Source organism: Anolis sagrei, chromosome 5 (genome assembly GCF_037176765.1).
Source record: "Anolis sagrei isolate rAnoSag1 chromosome 5, rAnoSag1.mat, whole genome shotgun sequence".
NCBI classification, from domain to species: domain Eukaryota; kingdom Metazoa; phylum Chordata; class Lepidosauria; order Squamata; family Dactyloidae; genus Anolis; species Anolis sagrei.
This window is the reverse complement of record NC_090025.1, coordinates 16,086,888-16,107,747: the sequence shown is the minus strand read 5'-3', so window position 1 is coordinate 16,107,747 and position 20,860 is coordinate 16,086,888. Positions and strand designations below refer to the sequence as shown.

General features: G+C 44.5%; 1 protein-coding gene across 1 annotated transcript in view; it reads right to left on the bottom strand.

Annotated features, from left to right (window-relative positions):
* FGF5 (fibroblast growth factor 5) overlaps window positions 1-19,280 on the bottom strand; it is a 30,978-nt gene extending 11,698 nt beyond the window's left edge. Inside the window, exons 1-2 of the mRNA XM_067468574.1 lie at window positions 18,019-19,280; window positions 4,516-4,619 (exon numbers count right to left, since the gene is read on the bottom strand). Of these exons, the coding sequence (XP_067324675.1) occupies window positions 4,516-4,619; window positions 18,019-18,364 (450 nt within the window). The 5' untranslated portion in view covers window positions 18,365-19,280. The remainder of the gene's footprint in view (window positions 1-4,515; window positions 4,620-18,018) is intronic.
* Between the last annotated feature and the right edge of the window lie 1,580 nt (window positions 19,281-20,860).

Below are 20,860 nucleotides of genomic sequence, written 5' to 3'. Positions count from 1 at the left end.
ATATTATAACTGTGTAGTATTGAAATTGTTCCTATTTCTTCTTCACCTTTAGCACCTATATGGCAGACAAGACTTTCTCAACACTAGGAATAGCCAAATCCATTGAATTATGCCAGTGAAAATACATACTTCGAACAACAAATGCAAATTTCTTCATATTTAGGATGAATATGAAGTCTAACACATTTGAATGCATCAAAAAATGACAGATTTTGCTCATTCTTCCTTTTGGGGTGATTCCAGATAGACAGATTCTAGCATTATCAGTCGAAAGACTCTGCAACTATTCTGCCTTTTCTCTCCCTCTAACAGATTTTCTGTGCTTATAAAAATTGTGGAAGTGTCAGGAAAATAGAGGAGTTACAAACAGAAGCAGTAATAATCCGGAGCCCCTGTAAATTACATTCAAAGAGGCAAAATGATATCATTGTCAGAGACTCACTTGGAAACACCTTTGGGGCTACAATTGTGTATCCACTCTGAGTCCCCTTTAGGGTGAGAAGGGTAGGGTATAAGTATCATAAATAAATAAATAAATAAATAAATAAATAAATAAATATTCTCTTTCCACGTCTTTGTTGGATTTTATTACTAGTCAGACTTTCATTTTCTTTATTTGAAAATGAGGAATGAGAAATGCAATGCAAACAACCCTTCACATTTAGTATGGTGCATTATGGCAAAAGGAAAAACATGTGAAGAAAAATGACTATTTTAAAAAAATCTGTGAGCATATATCTCCAGGAAAATCTAGAATGGTTCTAGATTCTCTGGAATGACTTTATGATCAACTTCTGCAAGATGTTCTAAGGTCCCTTAGACTGCCATAGAAAATCCAGATTATCTGAACTGAACTGGATTATATGGTAGTGTATGGTCCTAAGAAACTTTGAGATTCTTAGGGTCCTTCCACACAGCTGTATAAAACCCACTTTGAACTGGATTATATGACAGTGTAGATTCAGAGAAATTGCCTAATTTCTCCGAGGAGCGCATTCCAGAGCTGAGGGGCCACCACAGAGAAGGCCCTCTCCCTTGTCCTCACAAGTCAAGCTTGCAACAGGTGCAGGAGCGCGAGATGGGCCTCTCTGGAAGATTGAAGGGATTGTGTAGGTTTGTAGAAGGAAATGCGGTCATGAAGGTAGGCGGGTCCCAAATGTTGAAGCCTCTCCAAATTTGCCTGTTTTTCCTTATTAATTACCATCCTGATCACACTTTGTGCCCTTCCACATAGACCTATATCCAAGAATATCAAGGCAGAAAAGTCCACAACATCTGCTTTGAAGTGGGTTATATGGCAATGTGGACTCAGATAACCCAGTTCAAAGGAGGTATTACAGGATTTTCTGCCTTGATATTCTGGGATATGGAGCTGTGTGTGGAAGGGCTCTCAGAAGTTCCTTAGCTCTCTCTCTCTCTCTCTCTCTCTCTCTCTCTCTGTGTGTGTGTGTGTGCGCGTGTGTATGCGTGTTTAAGAATGAAAATTGAACCATCTGTGTGGGAATATGATAATTGCCAGGATTAATGTTGCTTTTGAATCCAGTTTCCTTACTAAAAACAAACTGTTCCTATAATTTAATTAAATCACTACCTAAATGGGAGGCTGAAGCTGAGATAAGAAAGGGCAGGCTGACCAGAACCTATAGAATTGCATCCCCTCCTCTCCTCTCCAGATAACATTGGGACTTGGGTTTATCTTCAGTTCAGCTAAAAGCAATCAAAATGTTGTTGGTATCAAAGAGCTGCCTGAGTGACAAGCACAGCACTTGTCTCTCCTCCTCGAACTCATTAGTCCATAAAATAACTTCATCCTGCCAAAGCAGGAAAGAACAGCAGATGCTGTTTTTGCATTATCGGCATTATTTAGCCTAGTGATCTTTAGACATTTGGCTCCGGTTTCAACTAATTTCTTGCACCCATTTGACAGATGGAGCCCTGGGTCCTAACCTTTCGGGCTGACCTATCTTAACTTGTGTCCACCTATAACACAAGTGGCTGGTAGCCATCAACCGCGAATCAAGAAAGGGCTTTAATTTAATTTTGGCATCCCCAAAATTATAAGTCGGTGCTTTAACATGGAGTAATAAAATGATTTTATATTAGAGAAGAGAGAAATTGCTTATATTCACATAGATGAAGGGCAAACTATAGCACCAGCTCTGTTTGAAAGCAAGTTTATGGTATTAAAAGGAGACAGCACAATACCCAACACATTCCTTAAAATACTTTTTAAACTAAATCTAAGCCATTATATATTAGAGAGCTTAGACTCATAGAATCATAGAGTTGGAAGAGACCTCGTGGGCCATCCAGTCCAACCCCCTGCCAAGAAGCAGGAAAGTCACATTCAAAGCACCCCCAGCAGATGGCCATCCAGCCTCTGCTTAGAAGCCTCCAAAGAAGGAGCCTCCACCACACCTCAGAGCAGAGAGTTCGACTGCTGAACAACTCTCACAGTTAGGAAGTTCTTCCTAATGTTCAGATGAATTCTCCTTTCCTGTAATTGAAGACATTGTTCCGCATCCTAGTCTCCAGAGAAGCAGAAAACAAGCTTGCTCCCTCCTCCCAATGACTTCCCCTCACATGTTTATACATGGCCATCATGTCTCCTCTCAGTCTTCTCTTCTGAAGGCTAAACATGCCCAGCACTTTAAGCCGCACCTCATAGGGCTTGTTCTCCAGAACCTTGCTTATTTTAGTCACCCTCCTCTGGACACATTCCAGCTTGTCAATATCTCCCTTCAATTGTGGTGCCCAGAATTGGACAGTATTCCAGGTGTGGTTTGACCAAGGCAGGATAGAGGGGCTCATGACTTCTCTGGATCTAGACATTATACTCCTGTTTATTCAGGTCCAAATCCCATTGGCTTCTTTTTTGCCACTGCATGACATTGTTGGCTCATGTTTAACTTCTTCCCCACAATGACTCCAAGATCTTTTTCACATGTACTGCTCTTGAGCCAGGAATCGTCCCCCATTATGTATCTTTGCATTTCTTTTTTTCAAGCTAAACCTTGCCTCTGAAATGCATACATCTAGAAGGTTCACAAAATATTTTGTAAACACAACACCATGCATGCATTTTTTTAAAAGCAGAAGGTAGTGTAGCATTTTGAGCATTGGTCAATGATATTGAAAACCAGAGTTCCGATCTCACCCAACCATGGAAACACACTGAGTGACTTTGGGCAAATCACTGCCTCTCAGCCTCAGAGTAAAACCAAGGCAGCATCCCTTTGAACAAATCCCCCCTTCCCCAAAACCATGGTAGGTATGCTTTAGGACAGTGGTTCCCAACCTTTTTTTCACCAGGAATCACTTGACCAGGGACTACTTTGATTAGGGACCACTCTCCAACATTAGTACCAAAAGGGTTATGAATCAGTTTTTCGTCATCTTTAGATGCTGTTTGGTTATTTGGGGGGCTGATTCAGAAAATTGCATTGGATAGACCATGTCAGCTCTAGTTTATGATACAGAACATATACCATCTACCATCTGCTCATCCACAGAAAACCATATTTAATAAGCCTCAGAGGGTTTTGCGATACCAACCACTCTCAACCTGAAGACACACAGCAACCGTTGGGGGGAAATGCACATTTTTATCCATAGAGAAACTGTGCTGAAAGCCATCCATGGAGGAAAAAAATCATTAGGAAAAGTTACAGCTGTTTGCTTTTGCATGTGCCTACTGGGAAAGGCAATATTCCACCTGTTCCTCTCCACTCTGCTGGTTCAACAGAGAGCAAACTACTATCCGCCGGGAAGTAGCAGCCTGTAATGAAAGGACCAAGGCACTGACCTCCAGTCCATCCTCTGTTTGGGTATCAGCTAGCACGCCAACACCTTAAATCAAGAAATAGCTTCCTTAGATCTACAGAGATACTCACAGGAACACTTTAGCAAGCAAGAGTCCAAAAGTGGCAGGCAAAAACCCAGAACTTCAATCAGTGGCTGATACTGGATGAGAAACTCCCTCCTGGGTATACAGAAGACTGGGCAACTTGGAAGATGTTTGAACAGGCTGTGCTCTGGGACCATGAGATACAAAGTCAATCTTAAGAAATGGGGCCACAAAGTAGAGTCCATGACATGTGAGTGTGGAGAAGAGCAAACCACAGACCAACCACTTACTACAATGCAACCTGAGCCCAGCAACACCAGAGGCACTCCAAGAGGCCAGCTTCTGGTCAAAGGACATTTAGCATAATGCAAACTTTTTAATTTAGTTTGTGTTTTTAGATGCGTTATAACTGTAGCATCAATTTGTTTCTGACACAATAAATAAATAACAATATCAAGAACCCTGCAGTCTTGTGCAGACAGCAATATCAAGAGATTTATCAAGTCTCTCTTGGGTTGCTAAACATGGCTGATGTGTGTATATATTTAATATGAAAACTGAACACCATACAGGATTAGGATAAGGCATTCAAACTCTTTTCCCACAAAAATATTTCAACATTATCTTGGTAAGGCAGTTTGAGTGAATGAGATTGATGTTTTACTTACACTTGCGTGGAGTTTTCCTTTTTTTGACATCGCTAAAAATTTGTTGCTGAAAACTCCTCGTATTCCTACAATCCCCTGAGACACGGCAAATATTTCCAAAATACCTAGGATGACAGAAATAAAGCACAATTCTTTTTTTTTTCACAGCACTGCAAAGGGGAGAAAAAACAGGAGAGAGAAAGAAATCTTATGCATTTGTCTTTTCTCGAAATAGAAGAAGAAGAAGAAGAAGAAGAAGAAGAAGAAGAAGAAGAAGAAATCCCTAGCTTTGTCATTTTAGGCTTAACCAGTGATTTCATGGATGATTGCTTTTTGCTTGCTGCTTGGGTTATCTGAATATACATTTATTTATAGACGTCCTGAGGTTTTAAAGGGCACAGATGATGTTGGATGGGGAAGGCTAAAATTTAATGGCTGGGTCTATGTGTGTGTTATCTGTTTCCCTGAACAAGAAGTATTATGGAAGGAAAGAGAGAAGGAGCTTTTGGAAAGCAGAATGGATAGCTTGAGCTGGGACCTTGGCTGAATCTTGAACGCTGTGACCTCAGTCCTAGAAATAATTTCCAGCACAACTGAAATATTTATCTACATTGGAAATGTGCAAAGAACATTTCTCTTAGCAGCATGCATCAGGAGCAGTCCTCTCAAAGAAGGGGATCTCTCTGGGCAGGCTTGAAGCTTGAATATTGTATTTTATTTATTTATTTCCAGTATTTCTACCCTGTCACTTCTCTACCCCCAAAGGGGGACTCAGGACGGCTTACGTATGGCAAAGATTCGATGCCATTACATATAAACAATTACAATAATACAACAATAGATAAAATACATAGAGTATTAATAAAAACAATACATCAAGCATTAATTAAACCAATAAAACAGTCTCATCAGCCATGTCATCATTCCATTCCAGTCAATGTCTGTCTAAAGTGCTAATTATGTCTGCTGACTGAAAGCCTGGTCCCAAAAACACGATTTTAACCTCTTCCTGAAAGCCAGGAGGGATGAGGCTGATCTTATGTCATTTGGGAGCATGTTCTACAGGTGGGGGCCACAGCCAAGAAGGCCCTGTCTCTCGTCCCCACCAGACGCATTTGCAATGTTGGTGTGAGTGAGAGCAGGGCCTCGCCGGATGATCTTAAATTACGAGGTGGGATGTAGAGGCAGATGAGTTCAGACAAGAATATCATTTTATCAGCTGATTCCCAGACTGGAATTTTTTCATGCACTGTAAATAATATTCTCACTCAAGCCACCATTGGATGTCACAGGACCTAGGTGTTTTCACTTATCTGGGGAACAAGAGCCTATGTGATGTAATGGATAGGTAAAGGGAAAGGTTTTCCCCTGTCATTAAGTCCAGTCGTGTCTGACTCTGGTGATGTGGTGCTCATCTCCATTTCTAAGGTGAAGAACCAGCATTGTCCATAGACACCTCCAAGGTTATGTAGCCAGCATGACTGCATGGAGTGCTGTTACCTTCCTGCCAGACCTATTGATCTACTCACATTTGAATGTTTTTGAACTGTTAGGTTAGAGAAGCTGGGGCTAACTGTGGGAGCTCACCTTGATCCTCAAATCCACACTCTATAGAGCAACCCCTGTACTTGTTGGGCCAGAACCCACAGATTCATTTGCTCTTTTCTGACAATGTATATCATTTCTAGGCCTTTTCTTGATTCACAAGATGATTCTATGGTGTGCTTCTGCTGGAGGACCTCTAGGATTTCCTAGGTCCTCCAGCACAACTATGACATGGAAGTCATTCATTCAGTAAGTTTCTCTTTTACTCGTGAGGTAGAGTTGACTGGCAAGCATGGCTGTAATAGAGAAGGGGTTGATTCTCAGAGTTATCACACAATATGAGGAAATTGTTCTTAAATTTCACAGTCCAGGAAGGTTATTTTTCTGATTATAAGTCCCATAAACCTATGTCTAGTAGCTAAGTTACCTTGGATTTGGGGAAATGGAATCCAAAAAAAGTAATATTTCCAGGATTTATGGCATCTCCATGTGGAAACCTTGTATAAATCTTTAACTGGCTCAGGCCAGCACTTAAATTACTGTCTGCTTCCCACTTAATATCATCTGATGATCACTGAGATATACTTCATGGGGAGCTCTCTGTGGTCCTGATTTTCAGCTGCCTGATTGGCACTTTGCCACATCTGAACAAAAGATTCCCAGCCATGCAAATTCCAGATTGGAACTGGAAGCCTGTTCTGAAGTTCTACATAGTCCCTGCCACTGAGCCATCCATCTCTCACTCATTATTAAGAAGCCACATAGACTTTGTTCACTCTGGATTTAGCAGGATGGGAACCAAGTCAGACTATAGGGGTAGCCATTGTAATGTGTACCTATAAAGAGCCCTGGACCACTTTTAAAGTTTATTGGACTGTATAGGAAGGGAAACCTCATTCTAAACAAACTCATTAGTTAAAAAAAATGCCACAACTCCCTGAGAGCATTATACCACCTTGAACAACTAATATTCTATGATTTATGACTTTGGAAGGTACAGGGGCAGACCTGGTCTGATAGAAAACTACCAGGGATCACCAAATATGGCCAGGAAAGAATTCAACAGACAGTTTGGAGACCCAGAGCTGATTGTCAGACTTGATAGTACTAGATTAGATAGACCAATGGGCTATGTTGTTACATATATATTAAGGTATACAAAACAGTATGGATTTGCACAAGCTTCACAGCATGTATTCCTACTTCTCTAATTTGTGTGTGTGTGTGTCAGGAGCGACTTGAGAAACTGCAAGTTGCTTCTGGTGTGAGAGAATTGGCAATCTGCAAGGGCATTGCCCAGAGGATGCCTGGATGTTTTGATGTTTCACCATCTTTGTGGGAGGCTTCTCTCATGTCCCTGCATGGGGAGCTGGAGCTGACAGAGGGAGCTCACACACTTTCCCTGGATTCAAACCTGCAACCTGTTGGTTTTCAGTCCTGCCGGCACAAGGGTTTAAACATGATACAAGATTAGTATGCACATGTGTATTCCAGGCATTCATTAGGAAGCTAGAGCTAGATTAGGACCTCCGTATTTCAACTACTGCAATATCACTACAATAAGAGAGCCAGTGAGGTGTAATGTTGAAATACAACTTTCCAGATCAGGATTTGAATCCCTGCTCAACCACAGAAACCCATTTGATGACTGACCTTAGGCAAGTCACACCCTCTCAGCCTCAGAGGAAGGCAATAACAACTTTGGTCTGAACAAATCTTTCCAAAACAAACCCCAAAACCTATTATAGGTTTGCCTCAAGGTTACCATAAATTGAAAAGAACTTGACGGCATGCAACAAGAATATTTTTGTGATTGTTTTGAGCTATGTTTCCCTAAATACCAACATTTTTATTATGTTGGAATACATGTCCCACTATCATAGTTTTTACCCAGATTCCATGATTGCCTATGAAGGTTGAAGATTGTTGGAACTGTAACACAACGTGTCCTGGAAGGGGCTTGTTTGTGGGCAGCTGCCCTAGACTAATAGCAGCATGATAGAAACTGTGTGTGTTGGGTCACAGCATAACAAGCTCATCCCTGCCTTTCATCACCTTGAATATCTCTGGCAGGGAACTCCTCCTGTTCTGGCTTCATCCTGCCTCCCAAACCTTTCAGTGATTTGCTTTTGAAGAGAATGCATTTTGCTCTTGCTTTCTGATGCTCTGCTTTAGAGGGTGATCAAAAGTAGATGAAAAATAGGAGCAGATTTACTTTGTGTTGAAGGTGAACAAAGGTGATTTTGAAACAGCATCACAATCTGTTCTTTTTTTAAAAGAGAGGCACGGGGAAAGAGCACAGCAGGTACTATTTTTACATAGCGGCAATACAGTTTTGAATCTCCCCTGTAGCTCAACAAAATTACCAGTTATTATGAAGTCATGATATAAGAGGGACAATGTGCTGGCAAGAACATGTGGCTGAAATGGGCAAAGACGTTATACTCCATGTAGAAAGTTAGTTCTTAACTGTAATCCATACACTATATTGCATCTGGAATACTTGTGGGAACTAGTTGTTTGGATTATCTGATATCTATGGACCAGCTGTGGTGCAGCCAATTTGTATCCAACTGCATTAAATCACTACTGACTGAAAGGTCATGAGTTCGAAGTCAGTCTAGCTTGCTGTTGACCTATGCAGCCCAAAAGACAGGTGCATCTGTCAAGTAAGAAATTTAGGTACTGCTTTATGTGGGGAGGCAAATTTAACTAATTTACGACACCATAAAACCTAGCAGTGTGTGTAAGAATCATAGAATCACAGAATTATAGAGTTCGAAGAGAGTCCAATCCTCTACCAAGAAGCAGGACAATTGCATTCAAAGCACCCCCAACAGATGGCCATCCAGCCTCCATAGAAGGAGCCCCCACCACACTTCGGGGTAGAGAGTTCCACCGTTGAACAGCTCTCACAGGCAGAAGGTTCTTCCTCATGTTCAGATGGAATCTCCTTTCCTGTAGTTTGAAGCCATTGCTCCGTGTCCTAATCTCCAGGGCAGCAGAAAACAAGCTTGCTCTATCCTCCTTATGACTTCCCCTCACATATTTATACATGGCTATCATGTCTCCTCTCAGCCTTCTCTTTTGCAGGCTAAACATGCTCAGCTCTTTAAGCCACTCCTCATAGGAAGTACTTCATCAAGGACTCAGTGTCACAAGTGGACAGTGAAGCGGCATACCCTCATGAAGCTGGAAAGCTGGAATGTTAAACTGCCTCTATGTCTGACTATATATGTTGTATGTCTAATGGCATTGAATGTTTGCCATGTATATGTACATTGTAATCCATTCTGAGTCCCCTGCAGGGTGAGAAGGGCGGAATACAAATACTGTAAATAAATAAATGAATAAATAAATAATATCTATGCTGTGCCAGTTACATAGGGTAGCTTCTCATTTCCAGAATCAGTTTAATTTGTTGGAGTTAGCTTTTAAGCTTTAACTCAGCTTTACCATCATGTTGTTGCATTCCCCCATTATTCCCAACTAAATGTTATGCTGGCTAAAAACTGTGGCATTTGTAGTTCAGTGCATTTTGAGGCCACATGTTGAAGAAGGCTGCCTGAAATCATATCCACCAACCGGACCATACTTTGTTCTTGTGTACTTTTAGGTCAATACTGACTTATGTCAACTCTATTCCTGGGTTTTCTTAGAAGGATTTATTCTGACATAGCCTTCCTCGAAAGCTGAGAGACAGCATGACCTTCCCAAGGTCACTCAGTTAGTTTCTATGGCTGAGTGGGGATCTGAGCACTGGTTTCCAGATTCATACTCCAGCCACTATTCCACATGACTCCTCGATTTGACTACCAATCAAGAGAATGATAGTCAAGTATAAAAAGAGTTGTCTGCTATTTCACCCCATTGTCCTTTACATGGCTGAGAAAATTGGGTGCATTCAGACATAATAATGGCAAATCAGAATTCTGTGCACAATGCCTGATTGCTCCTCCTGTAAGTGGGAACAGCTGAATAGACTATAGACCCTTCTGGCCATTGTTTGTACATCATGACAGCTGGAACTGAATAATCCGGCTTCCCTGTCTGATGGCAAATCACAGAAATAAACCTAGATCAAATCATGGATCTTCCAGATATCACAGTAAACCACTGAATGGAAGCTTGTGGTTTGTTCAGATTTCCCTTCATATGCCAGAATTCAAGCAGGTGGTAAGCTACATTTCTAATGAATTCTGGTTTGTTGTTTTGTGCAAACATGTCATTACTTCACTGCTCCTTATGATACATGATCCCTACAAAAAGTAGAACCTGGGTAGGAAACTAGAACTAAATTTCCACTCTGGACATGTGTGCTGATGTTTCAGTGATTGCCTTGAGACCTAATAAATGACAAAGCATAAAAGTTCCAGTCTACGCTCAGCCAGGAGAACTCATTGGGTAACCTTGGGCACATCACGCTCAGAGGAAGGCAACGGCAAATCTGGGTAGTTGTGAGTTTTGCGGGCTGTATGACCATGTTCCAGAAGCATTTTCTCCTGCCATTTCACCTGCATCTATGGCAGGCATCCTCAGAGGTTGTGAGGTCCCAACCTCTGAGGATGCCTGCCAAAGATGCAGGCAAAACGTCAGGAGAGAATGCTTCTGGAACATGGCCAAACAGCCCGGAAAATTCACAACAACCCAATGATTCTGGCCATGAAAGCCTTCAACAATACAATGACAATTCTCTTCTGAACAAATCTTGCCAAGAAAACTCTGTGATAAGTTCACTTTAGGGTTGCCACAGATTGGACATGCTCAATGCTGGTTATGCTAGTAAAGGATGGTGAGTCTTAAAGTTTAATAACATCTAGAAGACCACACACTCCCACCTCTGAATTAGGCCATTAAATGAAGCACCAACATAACAGGTAAGATTTAAAACTCAAATAAATTAGTACAAAGAAATACATCTCTCTGGAATTTTTCTCTCTTTTTTGATGAAGGACCAATAGACATCGGCATTTGTGGATCATTGCTTTTCTTTTGGGCCTTGCTATTTTTACAGCTAATTTTTATTGTGCAAATATTTATGGCTACTGTAAAGAAATGAGCAAACAGAATTTTCAAAGAGGGAGATTTGACATGGAACAGCTGGAGGCAGATGGATAATTCAAACTAGGCACTGGAGGAGCAGAGAAAAATGCAGTGAAACAAAGAGGCTGAGAAAAGTGGGGTGAATAGCAGCAAACTGCTGACACAATAAGCATTTCTTTCAGCAGGAACCGCTCAGCGGTGCCACAAATGTTCTAGTTCTTGCTGTGTAAATAAGAGGTTTGGTTAAACAGCATCAAAACCTGTGAGATGTATAAGGACACAGGGAAAGAAACTGTCTAGCCAGCTAGCCTGAAACCAATTATTTTGGAATAATTTCATTCCTGCATTAGAACGGAGGAGTACCTGAAGCTCATCTAGTCAACCTTTTCCTTAGCCTATGTTCCACTAAGCGTGTTGGAATATAACTCCCACCTTCTTTAGTCAGCATTCTAGAGAAAGTGAGAGTTATAGAGTGTTGTTGTTGTTGTTGATGATGTTTTTTGCCTTTCAGTCATTTCAGACTTATGGTGTCCCTAAGACAGCATTTCTCAACCTAGGGGGTTTCAAAGGAGTCACCAAAGACCACCAAAAAACATATATTTCTGATGGTCTTAGGAACACCTTTGGCAGAGAAGGCTGAAGATCTCTCTGCCTGTCCTTCTCTTCTTTTTTGGAAACTGATGGCGAATCCTCCCACCAAAAGCCCTCTTCTGCTGTGATTGGCCAGCCTCTCAGCCAGCTTCTCAGCCAAAGGGAGGGCTGTTTCTGAGACTCCAAGAAAGGAGGGGAAAACAGATGTGCTCAGTGCATGGCATCATGGTGCACATCTGGAGAGAGGCTCGCACCAATGAGTCTCTTCAAGGCATGGGGATTCTGTGTGGGAAGTTTGGCCCAATTCTATCATTGATGGGGTTCGGAATGCTCTTTGATTGTAAGTGAACTATAAATCCCAGCAACTACAACTCCCAAATGTCAAGGTCTATTTTCCTCAAACTCCACCAGTGTTCACGTTTGGGCATATTAAGTAGGTTCAGGCTTCCTATGGGTTCAATCCTATGAAAGCCTGGTGAGGTAAGGTGAGAAACCTGGTGAGATGCTTATCATCCTAAATTTCAATGGAGCTCTGCTGCTGAAGTGCAAAGGAGGGTACTAGAGCTCTCTAATAAGTCTACATCAAACTAGAGTAGGCATGGGCAAACTTGGGCCCTTCAAGGGTTTAGGACTTCAACTCCCACAATTCCTAACAGCCTCAGGCCCGCTCCTTTCTCCCCTCAGCCACCTAAGCAGCTGGGGGAGGGGGGAGGAAAGAGCCTGAGGCTGTTAGGAATTGTGGGAGTTGAAGTCCAAAACCCCTGGTTTGCCCATGCTTGAACTAGAGTGTCCACTGACATTGCAGGGCAGCCTGCTGTGGACAACAGCCCAATTCAGCCCAACTGGTGGTCAGAGATGATCGGTCCTGGAGTCCAGAAAGTCTGAGAGGTCAAAGATGGCTGCAATGGGGACAGTGACTTCCATAGCAGAATGGGATTCAGTCAACCACTTTCCTTACACTCTGTCTTTCCCCAAAACTGGGATTAAAGGCTGTGATTCATAGTACCTTACAGCATGACAACACTTATAGTTATATGACTGTTTTTTAATCTTACTGAAACATTGAGTAAACCTAGATAGAGAGAGAAACTAAATAAGGAAACATATTTTGGGTGTTGTAAGACATTATAAGTTGGAGAATCCTACTTATTCCTCACAATTAACTCCAGCTCTTTTAAGTCCAAAGAAACACGGTAACTCTTTGTAGTCTTATCTTATCCCATATTCGTTTCCCACAACTTAAATCAAACACAACAGATTAAAGTTTCAGATTTTTTTCTTGTACTGCATTAATTCAGGCTGTTTGCTGACAACTGTGTATTGATGTGCATTATGTACATGTGGGGGGATATTTTCTGGGACTCTGTATAGATATGTGAAAGCACAGGTAATGGTACTGAATGAACAACTTCCACTGGAATTTAACCATAGAATCATGCTTGAAGACCTAGGAAATACCTAGAAAGGACATATTTTGTCAGATGGGAATATGTGAAACTGTAGTTATGGGGGTCATACTACATTTGGTAGTTCCACTCATGCCCTGCCTTCCCTTCCAGTGAACTCAAGGCATCATCTGTAACTCTTCTCCACCCTTTATTTTCACACCAACCATGTGAGGTAGGACAAGCTATAAGAAAGCAACTGATACAAGGTCACTGATGAATAAGTGGTTGAGTGGAACAGCCCAGCACTCAGACTACTACACCATACTTAGCTTTGGCACATGGGGTGGAGGTGGACCAAGGACTTTGCTTATGATTCTTCCCCTTGCCTCACAAGTTTAACCATACAAAGAACAAGTTCAACAAGGCTACTATTGATCCTCCTCGATCTTTCAGCAGCACAGGGTACTATCAGAGTGTTGTGTGGTTTCCAGGTTGTGTCCTAGCAGCATTTTATCCTGGTGTTTTGCCTGTATTTGTGGCTGGCATCTTCAGAGAATCCAGCAACAGATAAAGGTGAAACATCAGGAGAAAATGCTGCTAGAACATGGCCATACAGCCCAGAAACCACACAACACTCTAGTGATTCTGGGTGTGAATGACTCTAACAATACATGTGATACCAGCAATCATAGTATCACCTGGCTGTTACAGGACTTAGGAGCAGTTTGAAGAGTTTCTTATCTTAGCAGTAGTCTGGTGCAAGGGACTACTGCTCAGTCTTTTGACCATTAGCCTTTGGGTTCCATAGGGTCAATACTGCCCTCTATGCTTTTCATCCTCCACAATGAAAAGCTTTGAGTTTGGGTATCCTCGGTGTGCTAATACCATCAATTAACTGGGGCTTAATCCAGACAAGATGGAAGTGCTGTTGGCCAACAAGAAAACCAACCTGGGATTGCAGCCTGTTCTGCATGGAGTTGCTCTCCCTTGGGAAGATCATTTTGTATAGAGGTGCTCCTGGACCTAATCCTGCTCTTGGAAAGCCAGGTTGTTGCAGTAGCCAGGAGTGCCTTTACTCACTGTACCCTTGCTTAGGGAAGGCTATTCTTGTTACAGTTTATGCCTTAGCTACTTCTCAAACAGACTACTGCAAGACATCCTGTGCGTAGCTGCCTGTGAAAAATGTTTGAAAGCTGTAGCTAGTGCAAAATGCTGGACTAGTGTCAAGTATGCATTTTAAAGACTATATAACATGGTCCTACAAGAACAATAATGGCTTCTAATGTGATTCCAAGCCCTACTCAAAACTCCTGGTGTTGACCTCCAAAGCCCTAAATGACTTGTGGCCAGGGTTATTTGAAAGACAGACTCTTCCTTTGTGAGTCTGATAGAAATTTGAGCTCTCCAGAGGAGGCCCTTTTGCATCTCCTAAACTTCATGAACTTAGGTTAATGGATACACATAACAACATTTGCCCTGGTGGCACAGTGGGTTAAACCATTGTGCTGCTGAACTTGCTGACCTAAATGTTGGTAGTTCGAATCCAGGGAGCGGGTAAGCTGTTAGCCCCAGCTTCTGCCAACCTAGCAGTTTGGTGCATGCAAGTGTGAGTAGATCAATAGGTACCACTTCTGCGGGAAACTAAAAGTGCTCCATGCAGTCATGCTGGCTACATGACCTTGGAAGTATCTATGGACAATTCCGGCTCTTCAGCTTAGAAATGGAGATGAGCACCACTCCTCAGAGACGGACATGACTAGACTTCATGTCAGGGGAAACCTTTACCTTTACCTAACAATGTTTTATGTTTCTGTAGAAGTGTCCCAACAGTGGAACTCCGCATTCAAGGAAGTTAGGCTGCCCATCACTTCTAAGCTTCCAGCAAACCGCCAAAACAGTGCTGTTCCGCGTGGCAGTCAATGTTTGACACTATTTATCAACTTCCAGTTTCAAAACTGGATTGTAGGATTGTTTTTAGCTTTTAGGGGTGTGTAAAGAGTATTTTAATTGTGTGTTTTTTTAAAAAAAAACCAATATTTTATCTTTGTTTGGTTTTAATTGGTTTTTATTTGTTGATCACCACAAGAGCCCTTGTGTGGTGGGAGGTGAAACAGAAACCAACAAATGAATATGTGATTTTTCACTCTCCCTCCTAAAGTGACACAGTCCACGGTACTTTGCTGATTACATGAACTAGCCCTTGTCAGTCATACTGTTTCAGATGCTCTTTACCATCATCCTCATTACCAAGCTCTCACTAATTTGCATTTGAAATGTTTAGTTATTATCTGAGAGCTCTGATTGGCCAAAAGGGAAAACATTTCTATTCACCAAGGATTGTTCTGCAGTCTCATACTGTTATATGTATTACTTTGTAATCACAAACAGCTCCAGTCCCATCTTGACACTATCTCCCACTGTGTTCATTACCATTCCACAGACAGCAGAGGGGAATGGGTTACCCATGTTGGTCTGTTTCTGTAGAAAGGGTAAAGGTTTCCTTTGTCTTTAAGTCTAGTCATGTCTGACTCTGGGGGTTGGTGCTCATCTCCATTTCTAAGCCGAAGACCCATCATGTGGCCAACATGACTGTATGGAGCACCATTACCTTCCCACCGGACTGGAGTGGTACCTATTGATCTACTCACATTTGCATGTTTTCGAACTGCTAGGTTGGCAGAAGCTGGGGCTAACAGCAGGAGCTCATCCCGCTCCCCAAATTCGAACCTCCGACCTTTAGGTCAGCAAGTGCAGCAGGTCAGCGCTTTAACCCACTGTGCCAACAGATAATGGACCTACGATACAAGGTTTCACAGATCACCACTCACTTCAAACTAAAGTGGGACATGCTTTATAAGATAAAACTTGTTAAGACTTTGAGATGTCATGGAACTTTTTGTTATGTTTGCTCAGATATAAGCAAGTACACACACACACAGCATTTGCAATAGGACAAGGATGGTGTGAAAGCTGGGAAGGAGGCTGCAAGGCCGAGAGAGAGAGAGAGAGAGAGAGAGAGAGAGAGAGAGAGAAAGAAAGAAGATAGGAAGTGAGAGAGAAATGTGTAAGAGTGAGAAAAGACAAAAAAAATAAACAATAGTTATGGAGAATTAAAATCTAAGGTATTCTGCTTCAAGTTATAGGTATGTTTTGTGTTGTAGGCATTCTTTTTCCTTATTTTCCAATAAAACTGTTTACTCTGGCCATTTTCTACATTCACAATTACATGATTGGGTAGCTCAAGTAAGGTGTTAACATGTGGAGAAAGACTTTGAAGAACACACAATCTCTTCCCAAAAGCATACTTTTTGGCTCAGAAAACTGAATTCTCGGGCCTTCTACTAGGTGTCGGCAAACTTTGGCCCTCCAGATGCTTTGGGCTTCAACTCCCACAATTCCTAACTGTCAGTAGACTGTTACGAATTGTGGGAGTTGAGGTCCAAAACACCTGGAAGGCTGAAGTTTGCCCATGCCTGAGCTATATGGCTCCAGCCTGCACCCTGTCAGAAACAAAACCTCTCATTTGTGACCCATTCCTATTAGAACTATTTAGGAGCAGGTTGGCATTATTCCTGCAAGGCCAAGAGAGAGAGAAAGAAAGAAAGAAGGTAGGAAGTATGAGAGAAAAGTGTGAGAGTGAGAAAAGACATTTCTTTCTTCTTCTTCTTCTTCTTCTTTGTCCCAAAACTCTTTATTCTAGCCATTTTCTACATTCACAATTGCATTGTTGGTGAGCTCACATGTGGGGAAGGACTAAGAAGAATACACATTTTCTACCCCAAAACAGACTTTTTGGCTCAGGAAGTCTTGGGCTTTTTACTAGATATATCAAACATGGGCACACTTTAGCCCTCCGGGTGTTTTGGACTTCAACTCCCACAATTCCTAACAGCCTCGGGCCCTTTCCACTTAAGAAGCCAGACCTTGAAACTACTAGGCCATTAAATGCTATAATTGAAACATTCACACCTACCTCAAACAAACAAGAGTTCTTTCTCCTACCCTGGACAGTCCACAGATATATAAACCCCATATATATATATATATATATATATATATATATATATATATATATATATGATAAAGGCTTTCCCCTGACATTAAGTGGCGTCCTGTCCAACTTTGAGGTGTGGTGCTCATCTCAATTTCTAAGCCGAAGAGCCAGTGTTATCCATCGACACCTCCAAGGTCATGTGGCCAGCATGACTGCATGGAGCACCATTACCTTCCCAGCGGAGTGGAGTAGTACCTATTGATCTACTCACATTTGAATGTTTTCGAACTGCTAGGTTGGCAGAAGCTGGGGCTAACAGTGGATGCTCACGCCACTCCCTGGAATTGAACCTGCAACTTTTTGGTCAACAAGTTCAGCAGCTCAGTGCTTTAACCCACTGTGCCACCGAGGGCTCCATATATATATATATATATATATATATACACACACACACACACACAGAGACACATACACACACACACACACACACACACGCCTACCTTTGGGGGGAGAAGGGTAGAATATAAAATGCGGTAAATAAATAAAATATAAATAGTTTTTCCTAGTTTCAAACAGATCTCACAACCTCTAACGTCAGGAGACAATGCTTCTGGAACATGTCCATAAGGCCCAGAAAACCCACAACAACTCAGGGCCTGAGGCTGTTAGGAACTGTGGGAAATGAAGTCCCAAACACCTGGAGGACTCAAGTTTGCCCATGCCTGAGCTATATGGCTCCAGCTTGCGCTCTGTCAGAAACAAAACCTCTCATTTGTGACCCATTCCTGTTAGAACTGTTGAGGACCTGACTGCCATTACTCCTTCTTCACTTGCAGCTAAGAGCCGAGTCTTGTCAAGAGAAGTGCGGCGGGTGAGAAGTCGTGTTTCCAGCCACGCGCGCCCTGGCTGCCAAGGCAGGAGAAGCCTCCCCCTCTCCCCACTGCAAGCGCCCAAAGCACTTACTTAGCAGGCTGCCTTGGTGGGAGCCGTTGACCTGCCCATCGGGGTGGATTTGGAGGTGGAAACCGATGCCCACTCTGCAGTAGAGGCTCCCCGTCCTGCGCCCGGAGGGGCTCCACTGGAAGCTGCCCCTTTCGGAGCCGCTGCCCGCAACTTCCCCGGAGCGGGAGGAATAAGAGGAAGGGGCGGCCAAGGAGGAAGGAGAGGAGGCCCCCGCAGTGGCGTTGCGCCCTTTGCTCCTGAGCCTTGGCGCCCTGCGCGGCGCTGGCGTCTCCGGTTGCGCCCGAGCGGCGAGGATCAGGTGGCTGAGGAAGAGGAGAAGGCAGAGGAGGCAGAGGGACGGGCTCATCCTTCCAGCGGGAGGGACGCGCCGGGCATCTTGCGGAGGCGGCGGTGGCGGCGGAGGCGAGGGAGGCTCCTGTCCCCGGGGCGGCTTCGGGAGGAAGGCATCGTCAACCCGTTGGAGGGGGAAGGAGGCCGGGGAGCGCGGCGGCGGCGGCGGAGGCAGTGGCGGCGGAGGCACGGAGATATTTATAACCTGGGTGATCTCACGGCGCTCCCTGCATGCCTGGAGCCCAGAGGAGGAGGCTCGCCTCGCCAGCCCTTCCGCGCCTCCGGGAGGGCGCCTTGCAAGACCCCCGCAGGGAGGAGGAGGAGGAGAAGGAGGAGAAGGAGAAGAGGGCGTCGGAAAGGCGAGGGTCAGCCCCGGGCAGCCGCGGAAGGAGGCGCAGGAGGCAACGAGGAAAGATGCGCTCTGTGCGCTTTTACGCACCAACCAAGCTCAGCGCGGGAGAAGCATTCATCGACGGAGGCAAGGCAAAGGAGGCTCCTGAGAGAGAAGGGGCGCGGAGACTATTGAGGAAGGGGTCTTCTCTTCCACTAGGGTGTGTGAGAGTGTCTGTGTGCGTGTGTGTGAGAGAGAGAATGAGAGAAACTCACCGCGGCGCACAGCAGCAGGAGAGAGGCGCTCTGTGCGCTTTTACGCACCAGCCAAGATCAGCGACTGGTCAGAATTCCTCGAGGGAGGCATGGCAAAGAGGAAGGACGTGGGGACGAAGGGGAAAGGGGTCCTCTCTTCCGCTGGGGTGTTTGAGAGTGTCCCTCTTTGTGAGAGAGTGTGAGTGTGAGGGGCGCACAGCAGCAGGAGAGAGGACCTCTGCGCGCTTTTACGCACCAGTGGGAGAGACGCATTCATCGACGAAGGCAAGGCGAAGGGGGCTCCTGAGAGAAAAGGGACGCGGAGACGAGGGAGGAGGGGGTCCTCTCTTCTAGGGTTTGTGAGAGTGTCTATGTGTGTGTGTGTGTACATGTGTGTGTGAGAGAGAGACACACCGGGGCACAGCAGCAGGAGATTGGCGTTCTGTGCGCTTTTACGCACCAGCCAAGCTCAGCAGGGGAGAAGCATTCATCGACGGAGGCAAGGCAAAGGGGGCTCCTGAGAGAGAAGGGACGTGGAGACGAAAGAAGAAGGGGTCCTCTCTTCTACTAGGGTGTGTGAGAGTATCTGTGTGTGTGTGTGTGAGAGAGAGAGAGAGGGAGAGAGAGGGAGGGAGAGAGGGAGAAAGAAACTCGACAGGGCGCGTAGCAGCAGGAGAGAGGCGCTCTGTGCGCTTTTACGCACCAGCGGGGGAAAAGCATTCATCGACGGAGGCAATGCAAAAGCGGCTCCTGAGAGAGAAGGAACGACGCGGAGACAAGAGAGGAAGGGCTTCTCTTCTACTATGGGGTGTGAGAGTGTCTGTCTGTCTGTGTGTGAGAGAGAGGGGAGGGGACGACTCACCGGGACGCACAACAGCAGGAGAGAGGCACTCCGTGCACTTTTACGCACCAGCCAAGCTCAGCGGAAGAGAAGCATTCATCAACGGAGGCAAGGCAAAGGGGCTCCTGAGAGAGAAGGGACGCGGAGACGAGGGAAGAAAGGGCCCTCTCTTCTACTAGGGGTGTGTGAGAGTGCCTGTGTGTGTGTGAGAGAGAGAGTGAGTGAGTGAGAGAAACACACCAGCAGGAGAGAGGCGCTCTGTGCGTTTTTGCGCGCCAGGCTGATCAGAATTTCTCGAGGGAGGGAGGGAGGGAGGCAGGAGAACGGGGCTCCCCGGGGTAAAAGGCGAGGAGACGAGGGAGGAAGAGGCCCTCTTTTCCACTCCTGCTTTTCAGATGAAGTAAGGTGGAACTTGAAGGCAACCGTCGTCTTTCCAGAAGTGTACGGGAAAGGAGATTCCATCTGAACATTAGTAAGAACTTCCTGATTGTGAGAGCTGTTCAGCAGTGGAACTCTCTGCCCCGGAGTGTGGTGGAGGCTCCTTCTTTGGAGGCTTTTAAACAGAGGCTGGATGGCCATCTGTCGGGGGTGCTTTGAATGCATTATTCCTGCTTCTTGGCAGGGGGTTGGACTGGATGGCCCATGAGGTCTCTTCCAACTCTATGATCCTATGAAAGTGGAGGCGGCCAGCCCTATCCAGGTGATTCTGGATGGGATCAAGTCGGTTGCAGCCGTGGGATTCCCCGTCACTGGCTAGAATGGTCATTCCCAAGCGTGGTCAACCAGGAGGAGGGGAGGAGTGTGGATCCCTGGGTGGCTCTGTCGCCTGCTGAGTGACTCGTGAAATGCCACACTCCGATCTGAGGGGGCATATTCCACTGCCGAACAGTTCTCGCCCTCAGGAAGCCCTTATGTTTTCTGCAATTTGAATCCATTGCTTTCCAAAGCAGCAGAAACAAGATTGCCCCCACCTGATTGCGACATCCTTTCAGAAAGCTCTGTTTCAAACATTTGAAAGGAAGAAAGAACTTCCTGAGGGCAAGAAGAGTTCATGCGGCCTCGGGATGTGCTGAGTCTCCGTCTCCG